At 42.0% G+C, this 14,257-nt stretch overlaps 1 protein-coding gene across 5 annotated transcripts; it reads right to left on the bottom strand.

The window, feature by feature from the left end:
- Positions 1-1,329: 1,329 nt before the first annotated feature.
- On the bottom strand, positions 1,330-13,182 carry LOC129684198 (zinc finger protein 54-like). Of its 5 annotated transcripts, none has more exons than XM_055617272.1 (5): positions 12,847-13,182; positions 10,952-11,042; positions 6,711-6,815; positions 4,966-5,092; positions 1,330-3,320 (listed from the first exon to the last, which is right to left on the bottom strand). In XM_055617272.1, the coding sequence occupies exons 3-5, from the start codon at positions 6,738-6,740 to the stop codon at positions 1,477-1,479; spliced, it is 2,001 nt and encodes a 666-aa protein (XP_055473247.1). In that variant the 5' UTR covers positions 6,741-6,815; positions 10,952-11,042; positions 12,847-13,182; the 3' UTR covers positions 1,330-1,476. The 5 variants fall into 5 exon arrangements, with proteins under 5 accessions (XP_055473247.1, XP_055473245.1, XP_055473246.1 ...); XM_055617270.1 differs by having other exon boundaries at positions 12,851-13,182; XM_055617271.1 differs by having other exon boundaries at positions 12,885-13,182.
- Positions 13,183-14,257: the final 1,075 nt, after the last annotated feature.

The raw sequence follows: 14,257 nt of genomic DNA, 5'->3' as shown, positions 1-14,257 counted from the left end.
TGATGTCATATGTACAAGTCATCCTTTTTTTTTTATTTTGAAATAAGGAATTTATTATATACTTTATATCAGAAGCGAAGATTCTTTTTAATTACAACTTATTCACTTTCTATCCTAGCTGTAGCCCCTCCCTCAGCCCCTCCAAATCCCACCCCTCCTTCCTCATCTCCTCCCATGCCCCTTCCTCAGTCCATTAATAGGGGAGGTCCTCTTCCCCTTCCATCTGACCCTAGCTATCAGGTCTCATCAGGACTGGCTGCATTGTATTCCTGTGGCTTGTTAAGTCTGCCCCCACCTAAGGAGAGGTGACCAGCCACTGAGTTCAAGTCAGAGACGGTCCCTGTCCCCATTACTATGGAACCCTCTTGGACACTGTGCTGTCATGGGGAACATCTGTGCAGGGGTTCTAGATTATCTCCATGAATGGTCCTTGGTTGGAGTATCAGTCTCAGATAAGACCCCTGGTCCCAGATGTCTTGATTCTGTTACTCTCCTTGTGGAGCTCCTGTCCCTTCCAGGTCTTTTTATATCCCCCTTCTCTCATAAGATTTCCTGCACTCTGCCCAAAGTTTGAAGGACTCTCAGCATCTGCTTCGATACCCTGCTGGGTAGTCTTTCAGAGGCCCTCTGTGGTAGGCTCCTGTCCTGTAATCTAATAGTTTACTTTCTTGCCATTTAAGTAAGGTTTGACTTTAGTATGAAGATTTTGAAGGTAAATTAAAGATGAGGCTTTATTAGAGTATTTTTGTTCATTTGTTTTCTCTCATGATGAATTTTTGCTTATTTCAGCAATTTTGGCACTAGGTAAAAGATTTGTCAAATTCCATGGATTTGATGATCATGATGTCCTATGAAGAGCCAGACATAGCAGGTATATATGGTATACCTTTATATGGTTTCTCAGAAGTATGAACATTGTGATGTATAGCACAATTAGATATCAGTCACATTTTTAAGGTTATTACATTTTGTTCTTATTATAGGATTCACAGAGATATTCTTGCCAATGCCTCCTGTGTGCTGAGATTAATGGTGTGTAACACCTCACCTGGAATTAGGAATTTCTGGTTGTTAAAGATAGTTTTTATTACAGCTTTTCCTAGGAGCTAGAGAGATGGCTAAGTGGCTAAAAGCACTGGCTGTTTTTCTAGATGACCTGGGTTCAATTCCTAGCACACATAAAAGCTTACAACTAGCTGTAAGTACAGCTTCAGGGGACCTGATGGCCCCCTTCTGGCCTCCTTAGAAACCAGGCATACATGTATTGCATAGTAATACAAGCAGGAAAGCACCCATATACACAGAGAAAAAAAAAACCCTCTCACACAATTACATTTGCAAAATTTTATTTTAAAATATACTTTCTCAATTTTCTGAGATATAAAACTTCACTAAAGGTTTTCACATGTTTCTTATCCTTATGTTTCTATTATGTATCTTGTTGGATTTGTAAGCAGAGAGAATAGCGGGTAAATGCTATGTCACATTATTTATGACAGTATGTTTCTCTCCAGTGTGAATTCTCTGATGTCTTCTAAGATGTATGTCCTGGGTAAAGGATTTGTTACATTCCATACATTTGTATGGTTTCTCTCCAGTATGAAGTTTCTGATGTGCTCTAAGGTGGGAGGACCTAGTAAAAGATTTGTCACATTCTGTACATCTGTAAGGTCTCTCTCCAGTATGAACAATCTGATGTGTTCTAAGATGTGAGGCCTGGGTAAAGGATTTGTCACATTCTGTACATCTGTAAGGTCTCTCTCCAGTATGAATTTTCTGATGTGCTTTAAGAGTTGAACACCTAGTAAAAGATTTGTCACATTCCTTACAAATATAAGGTCTCTCTCCAGTATGATCTTTCTGATGTGTTCTAAGATGTGAGTTATGGATAAAGGATTTGCCACATTCTGTACATCTGTAAGGTTTCTCTCCAGTATGAATTTTCTGATGTTTTCTCAGAGCTGAGCATGTAGTAAAAGATTTGCCACATTCTTTACATAGGTAAGGTCTCTCTCCAGTATGAACTCTGTGGTGATGACTTCTAAGATATGAACGCTGGGTAAAGGATTTGTCACATTCCAAACATTTGTAAGTTTTCTCTCCAGTGTGAATTTTCTCATGTTCTCTAAGAGCTGAGCACTCAGTAAAAGATTTGTCACATTCCTTACACCTGTAAGGTTTCTCTCCAGTATGAACACTCTGGTGTCTTCTAAGATGCGAGCTATGAGTGAAGGATTTGTCACATTCCCCACATTTGTACGGTTTCTCTCCAGTATGAATTTTCTGATGTGTTTTAAGACTTGAGTTCACAGTGAAAGATTTGTCACATACCTCACATCTGTAAGGCTTTTCTCCAGTATGGATTCTGCTATGCCTTTTCAGATGTGACAATTCAAGAAAGGACTTACCACATTCTTTGCATTTGTAATGTATCTCTGGAGAATGAGTTTTCTGATGCCATTTTAAAGATGAATAGTGGGTAAAGCATCTGTCACACTCATTGCATTTGTAAGGCTTCTCTCCAGTATGGAGTCTGTAATGTTTTCTAAAGTGTGAAAGCTGATGAAAGTCCCTGCCACATTCTGGACAACTGCAATGTTCCTCAGCAGTGTGGATTTTTTGGTGTGTCCTGAAATTGGAATAGTGAGCAAAAGATTTGTCACACTCCTTACATTTGTAAGGCTTCTCTCCAGTATGCATCTTCTGATGGCTTTTAAGCACTGAGGACTGACGAAATGACTTTCCACATTCTTTGCATTTGTAAGGCTTCTCCCCAGTATGAAGTCTTTGATGAATTTTAAGATGTGTGCATTGGTTAAAGGATTTGTCACAAACATTGCACTTGTAGGGTTTCTCTCCGGTATGAATTCTCTGATGTACAGTGAGGCTTGAGGAAGTACTGAAGCATTTCCCGCACTTCCCACACTGGTGAGGTTTCTCTTCCAGGTAGATTGGTTGTTGCATGAGTCTGTATATAGAGGTGAAATGATCATCATATTCTTCCTGTCTGTGCTCTTTCTCTTCAGTGTAGAGTCTCTGATCTTGAACAACGTTGGAACACAAATTCAAAGACTTCTCACAGTCTTTAGATGTGCAAGGTTCTGCTCCAGCGTGCACGGTTTTATCTGGGTTTGAAGAGTCAACAGCGGCATCTATGTGATTACTGCATCCGTGGTTACCATAGTCTTCTGTAGTTTCACTTCTTTTATAAAGTGCACAGTTGGAGGGGTCATGAAGCACTTTGCCAAGCTCGTTACTCTGACAAGACTCCCTTTTAGTCTTCACATGTTGACGGGCAGGATCACATACGCAGTAGTTCTCTGAAAAAGAGTACAAGTCACATTAATAGGGATTCGTCCGCGATTAAACATTTGATAAAAATGTTAATCTACCTAAGATCTTCTCTTAAAATAAGTCAGCCAGCAACTTCCCAGATGCATTTCTTTCACTGTAATTTTATGTTTCTCATACAAACAGCCTCACAGCCTTCAAGGGTCTGTAATTCTTAATAGACATCTCACCTCTGTGAAAAAGCTAATAGTTTAAGAATGATCAAATAATTGAGGAATCAGTAATTAGCTTTGGGATGGGCTGAGTGATTATTTAGAATTCCTGTCCCTATTAGGAAATTGATGATGAGTTTAATACAATCCCAGGTTCAAGTGTTTGTACTCAATAATGCATAGCAATGATGAGCTCAGTTCAGAGGACCCAAATCCTTCTAAAACAAAGGCTCACTTAAAAGCATCAAAGGGCTTAAAAAAAAAAAAAAAAGAACACGCTAGATTCCTTAAAAGTAATTGGAGCAAAGGAAGCATTTTGCCAGCTGTCAGAGGATCTGGAATATAGCGCAGATCATTTGAGGCTGGCTGTAATGGGCAGCTTTTGCATATATCTTTACTCCACTATCTGCATGCACATGCTGCTGTGTTTCTTGACTTCCCTTATATAGTTATTGTCAAGTCTACTCTGTACAGAGATTCTGGAGATGATTTTTCAGAAGGGTGGCTATGTAACTCTCCACTGGGAAGAACATGATGGATGTACTATGAAGACACACATGAAAAGAAGGCAATTCCAGAATCCTGCTACTTCATGGACTCACTGTAGATTTATAATTTTGTAAAATTATTCTAACCCGATGTTAGCACAGTCAGGTAAAATTGCATTTTGTACTATAGTATTAAATCACTATGATTCAGATTCAATAAGGCATAAGGTCTTCTAAGAATTACAACAAGCAGGATTCATTCTGGGGTCAGGACATTATACAAGCTACATGATCATCAATGCTTTCAAATGAAAGTGAATACAGCAAAAACATTTTCAGCTGTTGCTTTCTCCTTCACTTGAAGGATCACTGTTGTCCTGCTCATTCACTAGCCCGCCATGGTTGCAGCTGCTCTCTCCTCTCCATATTCTAAGGCAAACTCATTTTTTCTAGTCAGGTGACCTGACCTATACCTTGCAAACAATAACACGAGTGTTGTGTGAGGTAGTGAAAGACCCTTGCTAGAATTTTTTGAAAGAATACAAATGTCTAAGATAGTACTCTGCTCAGTACATGAAGACAACACAAAGTAGAGGAATCTAGGAATGAATTCACAATTGCTCTTTTGTGTCAGACCCTTCAGAATATTTAAACAGAATTTTCAGTTTGCAAATCTTAATTTTTTTTTTCCACAATTAAAACCATGTAGGACACAGATATGTAACACATGGGGGTAAATATTATACAACAGTAAGATTCTGAATGCACTGTAGAAACAAAATGAAGGGTGCATGACACCTCTAAACTGGAAAATGAAGAGAAACAAAATCAAATGCCATGAAAAAGCTCCTTTCCTCTATCAAAGTTTCCCTAGTTTCATGTTGTTTCCCAGACACCCTAACAGAGAGTTTACAACCTCTAAATCAGTACATACAAAGGATGAGTTAGGAATTCTACAAGCAAGATGTCCTCACCCACAGAGACCAGGTTTCTGTAATTCTCCAACATCACTTCAATGTACAGAGCCCTCTGAGCAGAGTCCAGGCATTCCCACTCCTCCTGGGGGAAGTCCACAGCCACATCGCCGAATGTCAACAGACCCTGAAATGAAAAACTATGGTTAGTACAGCTGGGCAGACTGATTTTCTGGATATGAGGAGATGGGATGTAGATGAGCAGAGACAATTACTCAAAAAGATGATTTCTAATGTCACACTCCGCAGTGAATTTCCTAACTGTGAAACCAGGATGACACAATAGTCTCACAGCATATCCATGAAACAAGACACATCTAAGGTCTGGGCAGGCTTCTCTATCTATTAGGAAAGCTGTGTTTAAGTCCCACAGAATCACAGTGTTCAAGTCTCAGTAGGACAATTTGTGAGGAGGAAATGTGCTTTGAAATGCTGTACCCGAAGAGCATGCTAAAATACTAACAATGAATCAGTCCTGTCTGTCCTTGGCCTTACACAGAAGCACAGGAACTAACCCCAAGTACCAACAGATGGGACTACATGAAGATAAAAGGTTTCTGTACATCACAGGAAACAATCAGCCGAGCACACAAACACCCACAGAATGAGAGAGGATCTGTACCAGTGGCACTATAGACAGGCTCATATGTAAAATTTACCAGTAATCACAGGAATTAAATACCAAGGAAATAAACCTGCTAATCATCAAATGGTCAAAGGATCTGAAGAGACACCTTGAGAAGACAAGAGGACAAATGGCCAACAGATATTGCAAAAGTCTTCAACAAGCTGAAAATACTTTGAAGTATTGCCTCACCACAGACAGAAGGGCTGTCATCAACTAGTCTGACAACAAATGTCAGAGAGGAGGTGAAGAGAAAGGAAGCCTTATTCACTGTTGGGGTGTGTGTGTGTGTGTGTGTGTGTGTGAGTGGGGGCGTATAAATTAATACATCCAAATGGAAATCAGATTGAACATTACTAAAAAGATTAAAGCTAGAACAAACATTAAAGCTAGGTCTGTCACTCCTGGGACCACACACAGGGAACTCCACACTCCACTCTAGAGATTTTACACCCATGTTTACTGGGGCTTTATTTGCCAGATCAAAGATTGGAACCAACCCAATGGTCCGTCAACACATGAATGGATAACGAAGATTTTATATGTATAAAACGGAATACTATTCAGCCAAAGGAAAAAATGTAATTATAATTTGTAGGAAAGTGGCTGAACTCAGAATGTGTAAGATTGAGGTCATACAGTATCAGAAAGGAGAAAGCACGTTTCCCTCCACGTGACTCTAGTCAAAAATATGGTGTGGAAACAAGCTACATGCGGCGCAGTAGAACAGGGAGCAAAGAGAACAAGAAGGTTAAACATCAGGGGTTGAAGGGACTAAACACAGGTAGTCAACACCGGTTATGACAAAGGACAGAAGCTAAATGCCTTTCTAGTTCTAATTCTCTCAGCGTGTTTTGGGTTTTGGTGGTGGACAAGATCATGAAAATATTTCTGATAGTGAAAATAAAAAAAATTAAAAATAAAAACAAATGGGATCCGGACCTTCTGTTGCCCATGACCACTGTTCATTCAGTTGTACAGACTTTGAGTCTAGTTAATTTCAGTGTGTGGTTTTTGTGTTTTATAATAAAGTTAAAACAAATTACCAGACACAGAAAATTAGCAGCTTATAATGTCTGAAAATTAACATTTCTAGAAAAAGGTGGACACGACCACTGACCTGGTACATGTTTACTGGAAAATCAGCCATTTCTTTCTCTTTGTCTTCTTTGAGTTTCTCAGGAACAATGACTAATAGCCGGCTTGCTGCTCTTTCACATAAGGGCTTAAAAAGAAAAAGGAAAAATGAATACTGAAAGCTATTAAGGAACAGGGTCAAACGATGTAGATCTTTCTATGACATGTCCACCCAATGATCCCAAAGCCAGGACAGCTGGAACCACAGTTGAAGCTTGGAGAGAAAATCACTGTCAACCATTGTTGTACCCAGAATAAGTCTCTTTAAACTGACAGAAAGACTTAAGTGCAGTTCAGGATAGTCACAAATTAATACAAGTCGCTTCACTACAGCAGCACGCCTGCAATAAATTAAAGCCAAAATGTGCGCAGGAGAGAGAAGAATTATCCATGAGAACGTAGGAAATAATGAACTATGTGAAAAATAAAGTCATCATCCAGGGCAAGACAGCAAAACACCAATTCTCACACAGAAGGAAGAGGAACAGTACATTAATACACCAGCAACAGCAACAGCATTCAGAATAAAAACCCCAGGAACAGAAAATCTATCGACTCCGGAAATCAATAGGGAAAAATCATTAATTCAATAGACAAATCCTCAAATTAAATACACCTAGCACATGACTCAGCTCTTCCACTTTTTATCGTGTGCTCCAACAGATCTGTGCTCACCCATGCTCATTGCTGCTTTATTCATAATAGCTACAAAATGGGCAACAACCTAAATGTCCTTCAACTGACAAACGTATATTGAATACGTCATACATATACACTATAAAATATTACTGAGTTGTAAAGAAAATTGAAATAATGAGCTTTTCTGGTAAATGGATAGAACTAGAAAAGATCACATTGAATAAAGTAACCCAGACCCAGAAAGACATTGGATGTTCTCTCTCACAGGAAGTTCTTAGCTCCAAAATCTTCAGATGTGAGTACACACCCTGGAGTCTGTGTAGTAACCAGAAAAGTTAAGAGAGTCCATGGTGGGGCATGAGGTGGGGGGGGTGACAGAGAGGGAGTGACAGGGAACAGTGATCTGAAGGGGGAAATGAATTCAAAAGAGGGCCAGGGATTTATTTCTTGAGATGGGACAGATACTGACTGAAAAGGGGAAGTAAATGTTAAGATGTCTGAAATGATCATAAAGAATTATACTATTATTCATCCACCAAAAAAGCCTACATTTAAGTGTGTGGATGCATGTACATATAGAGTATACATGAAAAATTATCTGAGCTGATAATACTCACCGTAAGATCCATAGATCTTCTAATAAAACCACCACCAGGGAGGAGCAGCCTGCTTTGAAGGTGTTAGATATAGCTGTCCAAGACACTGCCAATTCATTACAGGCTACTGCAAGTGCCCACAGTTGACTGCTAGAGCTAGAAAGTGACTCTCTAGTGTTGAAGACGTCACGCACTTAAGACACATAACCCAGAGAGTTGAGACCTGATCTTAAAGCATCCTCTCGGGGCACTAGATTTCATGGAGCCGGAAGGCAGCATGTAAGCTTCCAAAGGCAGGAGGCCAGCAACAGTTCTTCCCACGGTTCACAACACTCATGAACCACAATGGAGAGCCGCACAGCACCATAACCCTAAGGGTGCCAGAGCAGCACACGTACCTTGGTGCTAATCAATAGCTTCTAGTTGGACTTAAGGCTCCCTCAAGAAGTGGGAAATCATGCCTGGTACTGGAAAAAACCTAGCTTCTCTACAGTTAGTGAAGTTACAGATCTTGCAGGAGAACCCACAAATACTACTTTACTAAATCAACACAATCCCTAACAGCATTCTAAACATTCATCCTAATTCCAAAAGGTAAATTCATTCCTCACCCTCAAAGAAAGTTCTTCCAGCAACTCATGGAGAACATTACAGACAACTACAGTCAGTCAAGATGCAGAGCTGTGATGAGCAATCCTGACTGAAACATAAACAACACAACTCTTGTGACTAAGCCTCAGGCGTCACTGAGAAAAGGGGGATGGGAATATTGTTAAAGGCAGAGGATCGGGACATTTCCATGAGATTGTATATCCTGGAAATGTCAGAGGAGCTAATGCATGCACTCTTACACACATGGCCTTCTAAACACGAGCTGAACAAGGACACCACCAAAAGACAGAAAGGTCACTGGGCCTCAACCCTAGTGAACCACTATGGAATTCTGAAAGTTGGAAGAACAGTCTTCCCCATAGAAGAGCATACCATAAGTTCTCCAATACAAAATGTTCACCCCCCCCAATACAGTCTGAGTAGGTTGTGTTTTTATGTTAGGAATACACACAAATATGCAACAAAAATAGGAGAAAAAATATTAAGAAATAACAAATGTCTGTGTAAAGTCAAGATTTTGGATCATCTAAATAAAAATTGATTAGAATATCTATGACTTTTTTTTATTATTGCTACTCACATAAATAAGACTTAGGGCTGGAGAGATTGCTCAGAGGTTAAGAGCACTAGCTGCCCTTCCAAAGGGCAATTCCCAGCAACCACATGGTGGCTCACAACCGTCTATAATGAGATCTGGTGCCCTCTTCTGGTGTACAGGAGTACATGTAGACAAAACAGCGCAAAAATAAATAAATAAATAGATAGATAAATAAATAAATAAATATTTTTTAAGATAAGCTTAATAGGGGGCTAGAGAGATGGTTCAATGGTTCTGATAAATGGTTCTTTTTGAGTCCTTAAAAAAAAAACTGAATCATAAATAAAATTAGTGAAGAGAAAGCAAGAGAGTGAGAGAGAGAGAGAGAGACCTAGCACAAGAGAGAAAACAAAATTTAAAAATCCCTGAGTGAACTAACCAAGCTTTTGAAAGGTCTGTACAATGAAAACTTTGATTCGTAGAAGGAAAGAGAAGAAGCTAACTGGACTATGGAAAGATGTTTCACTCAGAATGGGACATAACAGTGGGAAATACCAGGATTTCTGAAAGTGGTCCATGTGACCAGTCCAAACTCCACGACACTTATACACCTAAAAATATACTTCACAGAAATTGTGAACATATGAAAATGCTCTACTCTGTAGGTCATGAGATAGTGTAAATTTAATATATAGAGATTCCATTTTTCCCTAGAAAATGTGCACACTCAAGGTACTAAAAATAACAAATGCATTCCTTTCAGTAATTTTTGAAATGTAAATGCATAATAGTCCCTAAGCTAAATATTTAAACAGACTATGACAGAAGAGATTATTAATGACAGAAGAGTCTGAAAGATATATTTTCTACAAAGACTTATTTCATATCTAAACACATAAAATACTGAGAAAAAAATGATTTTTTAAAAAATGCTATGAATATGGACTGTAATAAATATGACTGATGATAATAAAAATAAAGACAGACGTTTTAAATACAAAAAAAAAAAAAAAAAAAAAAGGACTATCAGCACATGGTAAAATGGTCCAGTGGATAGAAAGACCTTGATCAACATGGGTTCATATCACAAAATCTGGAAAGCAAACATCCCCAGCAGACAGAAAACACAGGAATACATAAAACATGAAAACAGGAACATTGCCTCATGCTCTCTTCAAACAGCCTAGAAAGACACTTGTCTTCTCTAAAACTCCAAGCAATTACTATTCCAACTGGCATATTTTACAGAAAATAATCCTGAATATACCAAGGAACAGCAAAGAGCCAGAGGATCAAACCTAGAGGTGATCTCCAAGTTTACCACAATTACAGCAATGGAAGCCACGTGGGATTGACAAGACAACACACACAAGGAGACGGTAATGGGGAAACAGCACAGGTGGAGTGGAACAGTACACAAACATACTTCCATCCCTATCAAAACTCTGTGTGCATATTTTCAAGAATGCAGAGACTAACGCTAAATGCTAGTGAGTGTCCTTGAATACCAAAGGCTGCAACATTCTCAGAACAGTAATTGAACCTAGAAGTGTTGCTTTTCATATTATAATACATTGGAATCATAGAAATAAAAACCATCTAATGCTGGTAGGATGACCTGATCAGTGGTACACATGGAACAAGGAGAGTATCACATACACACTTAAATAAAACTCATTTCCCTCCTAGTATCAATTCTTCTGTCTTATCACACTAGGATAAATCCTGAGAGCTTTCTCAGTGGAGGTCTCAGAACCATTTCTACTGAAGCAGAATGTGGCAAAACTGATTTCATGTCCCACTTCCACATTCATCCCTTCCCCAATCCCTCCAACATACCTGGATCCTCTGCTACTGTCTCCTCCCTCTCCTCTTTCCAGGCCTCTCTGTACTGCTCCACAGGTGAGCAGGTCTGGCTGATCAGTGAGCCCTGCACATGAGAGAGAGTCTTCAGAAAGCGCCTGCATTTCTAACAGTACTGTGCTCAGCAGATAAGCAGAATCATCTACAGTGATTCCCAACTGTCATGCAGTGTCAGAATACTGAAAATATTTAGGAAGCATTCTCAGTTCCTGTACTTTGAACCTCACTTCCAATCAGAGCTCAGGCAAATCTCAGGGGCACAAATGGAATTGAATGATTGGGATGAGAATATTGTAAAGCATGAGGTTGTGAATTTAGGGACACACAGCTGCAGAGTAACTTGCCAGGACACCCTGAGGAGGAAGAAGCTGGGAGCAACTCTTCTCCCCCGCAGAAGGCAGACTGCTGTAATTCTGCAACATCCAGTCTCTGTACACAGCCCTCCCAGCAGGGTCCAGACATTGGCCCTCCTTCTGGGAGAAGTGCACAGCCACAACAGTGCCTGTGGACTGACCACAAAATTAAAAACAACCCTTTGAATGGTTGTCTTGGAGCACACCTTTAATCCCAGTGCTCAGGAGACACAAGTGGGTGGAACTCTGTGACTTCCAGTCCAGCCTGGTCTACATGGTGAGTTCAGGGCTACAGAGCAGCACAATGGGTTCAGCTCTCAAACACAGCAAACACAAGAACCAAAATACAACAGTGTCCAGTGACAGAAACTGTGCTTTACTTGACCAAGGAGACTACAGACTACTGCAGACATTCTTCCTCCTCCTCTAATGGAGTTGTAGGAAGCCTCAAGAGAGGCTCTCTAATATTAGACTATGCAATAGTACCTCTTCGTTTCTTTTTCATTTTTCCTTCCCTCCCCAGTCCCACCACTGTTTCTCTTTGTAGGCCTGCCTGGCTGTCCTTAACCTCACTGTAGATTGCAGTACAGCAAGGAACTCCCAGAGCCACCTGTCTCTGTTTTCCAACTAATGGGCTTAAAGGTGTGTGCCAGCACTACCTGGCTTAAAATGCCCATTCCACCTGTGAAAATACAGTGACCTGATACCTCAAACACCATACCGCGCGTTTTCAGGCTCTAGGAACTCAGCACAAAAATAATTATTTTTTTCTTTTCTTTTTTTAAATTCCTTTTTAAAGACTGCTCTGGCTGTCATCAACTTCCCATGTAGAACGAGACAGCTCTGGCCGTCCCAGACTCACTCTGTACATGAGGCTGGATTCCAGCTCCCTGAGATCTGCCTGCCTCTGCCTCCCGGGTGCTGGGATAACAGGGGTGTGCCGCCGAGCCCGGCCGAGACACTTTTAGGAATGCTGTATTTACATCTCAGAGTGCCAGTCTCACTCTGGATGAAAAGTTATGTGGATAAAAGTTTCCTTCTGTATGCTAATGTATACAACCAAACCTATGGGACTAGCAAAACTAACCAACAAAAAAACCCGTCTACTTTCGTGCGCAATTACATTTGCAGCCACTCCTTTCATGACTAATATCTAAAAGCTCTCCAGGGATGAAGAGTCACCAAGGAAGTCCTGAAGGGACAGGGAGTTAGCGTGGATGAATGTAAGTTCAAGAGCTTTGTCCTTTCCACCCTAACAAGACAACTGGTCTGCAAATATCAATTCCTAAGTTAAAGTATTCTACTAGAGTATGCTCATTAAAAGCATTTTGGCGCGCGCCTTTAATCCCAGCACTCGGGGAAGCAGACGCAGGCGGGTCGCTCAGAGAGTCCCAGGCCAGCCTGGTTTACAAAAACCGCGTCCAGGGCAGACAAGAAGACACAGAGAAACCCTGTCTCGAGAACAAACTAAGAATGAGACACTATTTCGCCAATCGGAAGAGCAATGAAACAACCAACCAACCAAGCTCAGTCCAGGTCACAGAGCTGAACCGTACCGGCCGGGAGGACACCCACAGCAGAATCTCCGAGTCCTCAGGACCGCAGGGAAACAGTCCCGGCCGTGCCCCGGCGGCCTGCTCCCAGCCCGCAGCTCCTCTGACCTGTGAGGCTGCGGCCGCCGCGCGGATCCCGGCGGCGCTCCCAGGCCGGGAGTGTCCCAGTCGCGGAGGCGCCTGCTCAGCTCCCCGAGCCGGCCGCCGCGGGCCCGGAGCCCGGGCTGCCCCACGCGATGCCCAGGGAAGGCCTGCGAGCTCGGGACGGACCCGGCCGAGCGCTCCGGCTCGCGGTCCAACTTTCCGGTAGCTCTGCTTCCGCCTACGTCACGCCCCAGCCCCTCCCACTCCGAACACCACGGCCGCCCAGGCTGTTTCCGGGCGCGGTTCCCGCCCCGCGCAGGCCGGCCCCCCCCCCCCCACTTCATGCCTTTCACCGAGCTGCCCCCGGGAGGCTGGCCTCGATCTGCTCTGCGCAGCCTCCGCACGTGCTTGCCGCCAGCCTACACCAGATCTGGCTCTACGAGGACGGTGCACCCCGCAGCGACCCCCACGGGGAGTTCTGAACCCTAAACATGAAAGTCAGGCAGCTTAAGACCTAGACTTTGGCTACCAGCTTCCTCATACCCAACCTCAACAGGCTAAATTCAGAAGCCAGAGTCCACCGCCAACACACTAACATAACAAGCCCAAGCCAAATACTGCTGCTGTGACTTGGGGAGAGACATTTCAGTGACTTGGATTTTGGAAAGAAACAGCTGTCTCAGGAAGTCAGTGGTCAGCCCATTGTTAACAGCCCAGGGCTGAATTCATGCCGCGCCCTATGCTCCCTGCTCTTTTTGCCTGTGGTTTAACTAACTCAGAAACAAGTGTTCTGTGACTTAGGCTGAAGGTGCTTTACGAGGAAAAAAAGCATTTCCTTCCTTCTTTCCTTCCTTTTGTGTTTTTTCTCTTAGTGGAGTGGTGAATGAAGAGACTCTTGGGTGTCCCAGATGCAGAAAATAAGTACAGTATGTCGCCCTAGCCCTGAAAAAGTCATGTACACCATCCCAGCTATAGCTCTGTGAACACTGAAGAAGAGGTGGTTAAGAAATAAGAAGGGAAAGTGGAGGAAAGCCTAGGACATGCCATTCTCCACTCTCCATACAGCTATTGTAACCGGTAACCATCAGCTACTTTATAAACCTGTACTGGCTTCACACAAGACCGCAATCAGTCTAGGAAAGGGACAGGCTCACTTCACCTCTCATATGCTGGCTCTGCATAGATATTGGGAGAAGAACATTGTCTTCAGTTTTTATCCTCTGCTGAGCTCAACAGGCTCCAACACATAGCTCCAAAGTCACAGTTTCTCTCTTGGCTCTGGTTAATCTCAG

This window comes from Psammomys obesus, unplaced genomic scaffold (assembly GCF_907164565.1).
Source record: "Psammomys obesus unplaced genomic scaffold, mPsaObe1.curated_primary_1811, whole genome shotgun sequence".
NCBI classification, from domain to species: Eukaryota; Metazoa; Chordata; class Mammalia; order Rodentia; family Muridae; genus Psammomys; species Psammomys obesus.
The sequence above is the reverse complement of the archived record's forward strand: the minus strand, read 5'-3'. Positions and strand labels throughout refer to the sequence as shown.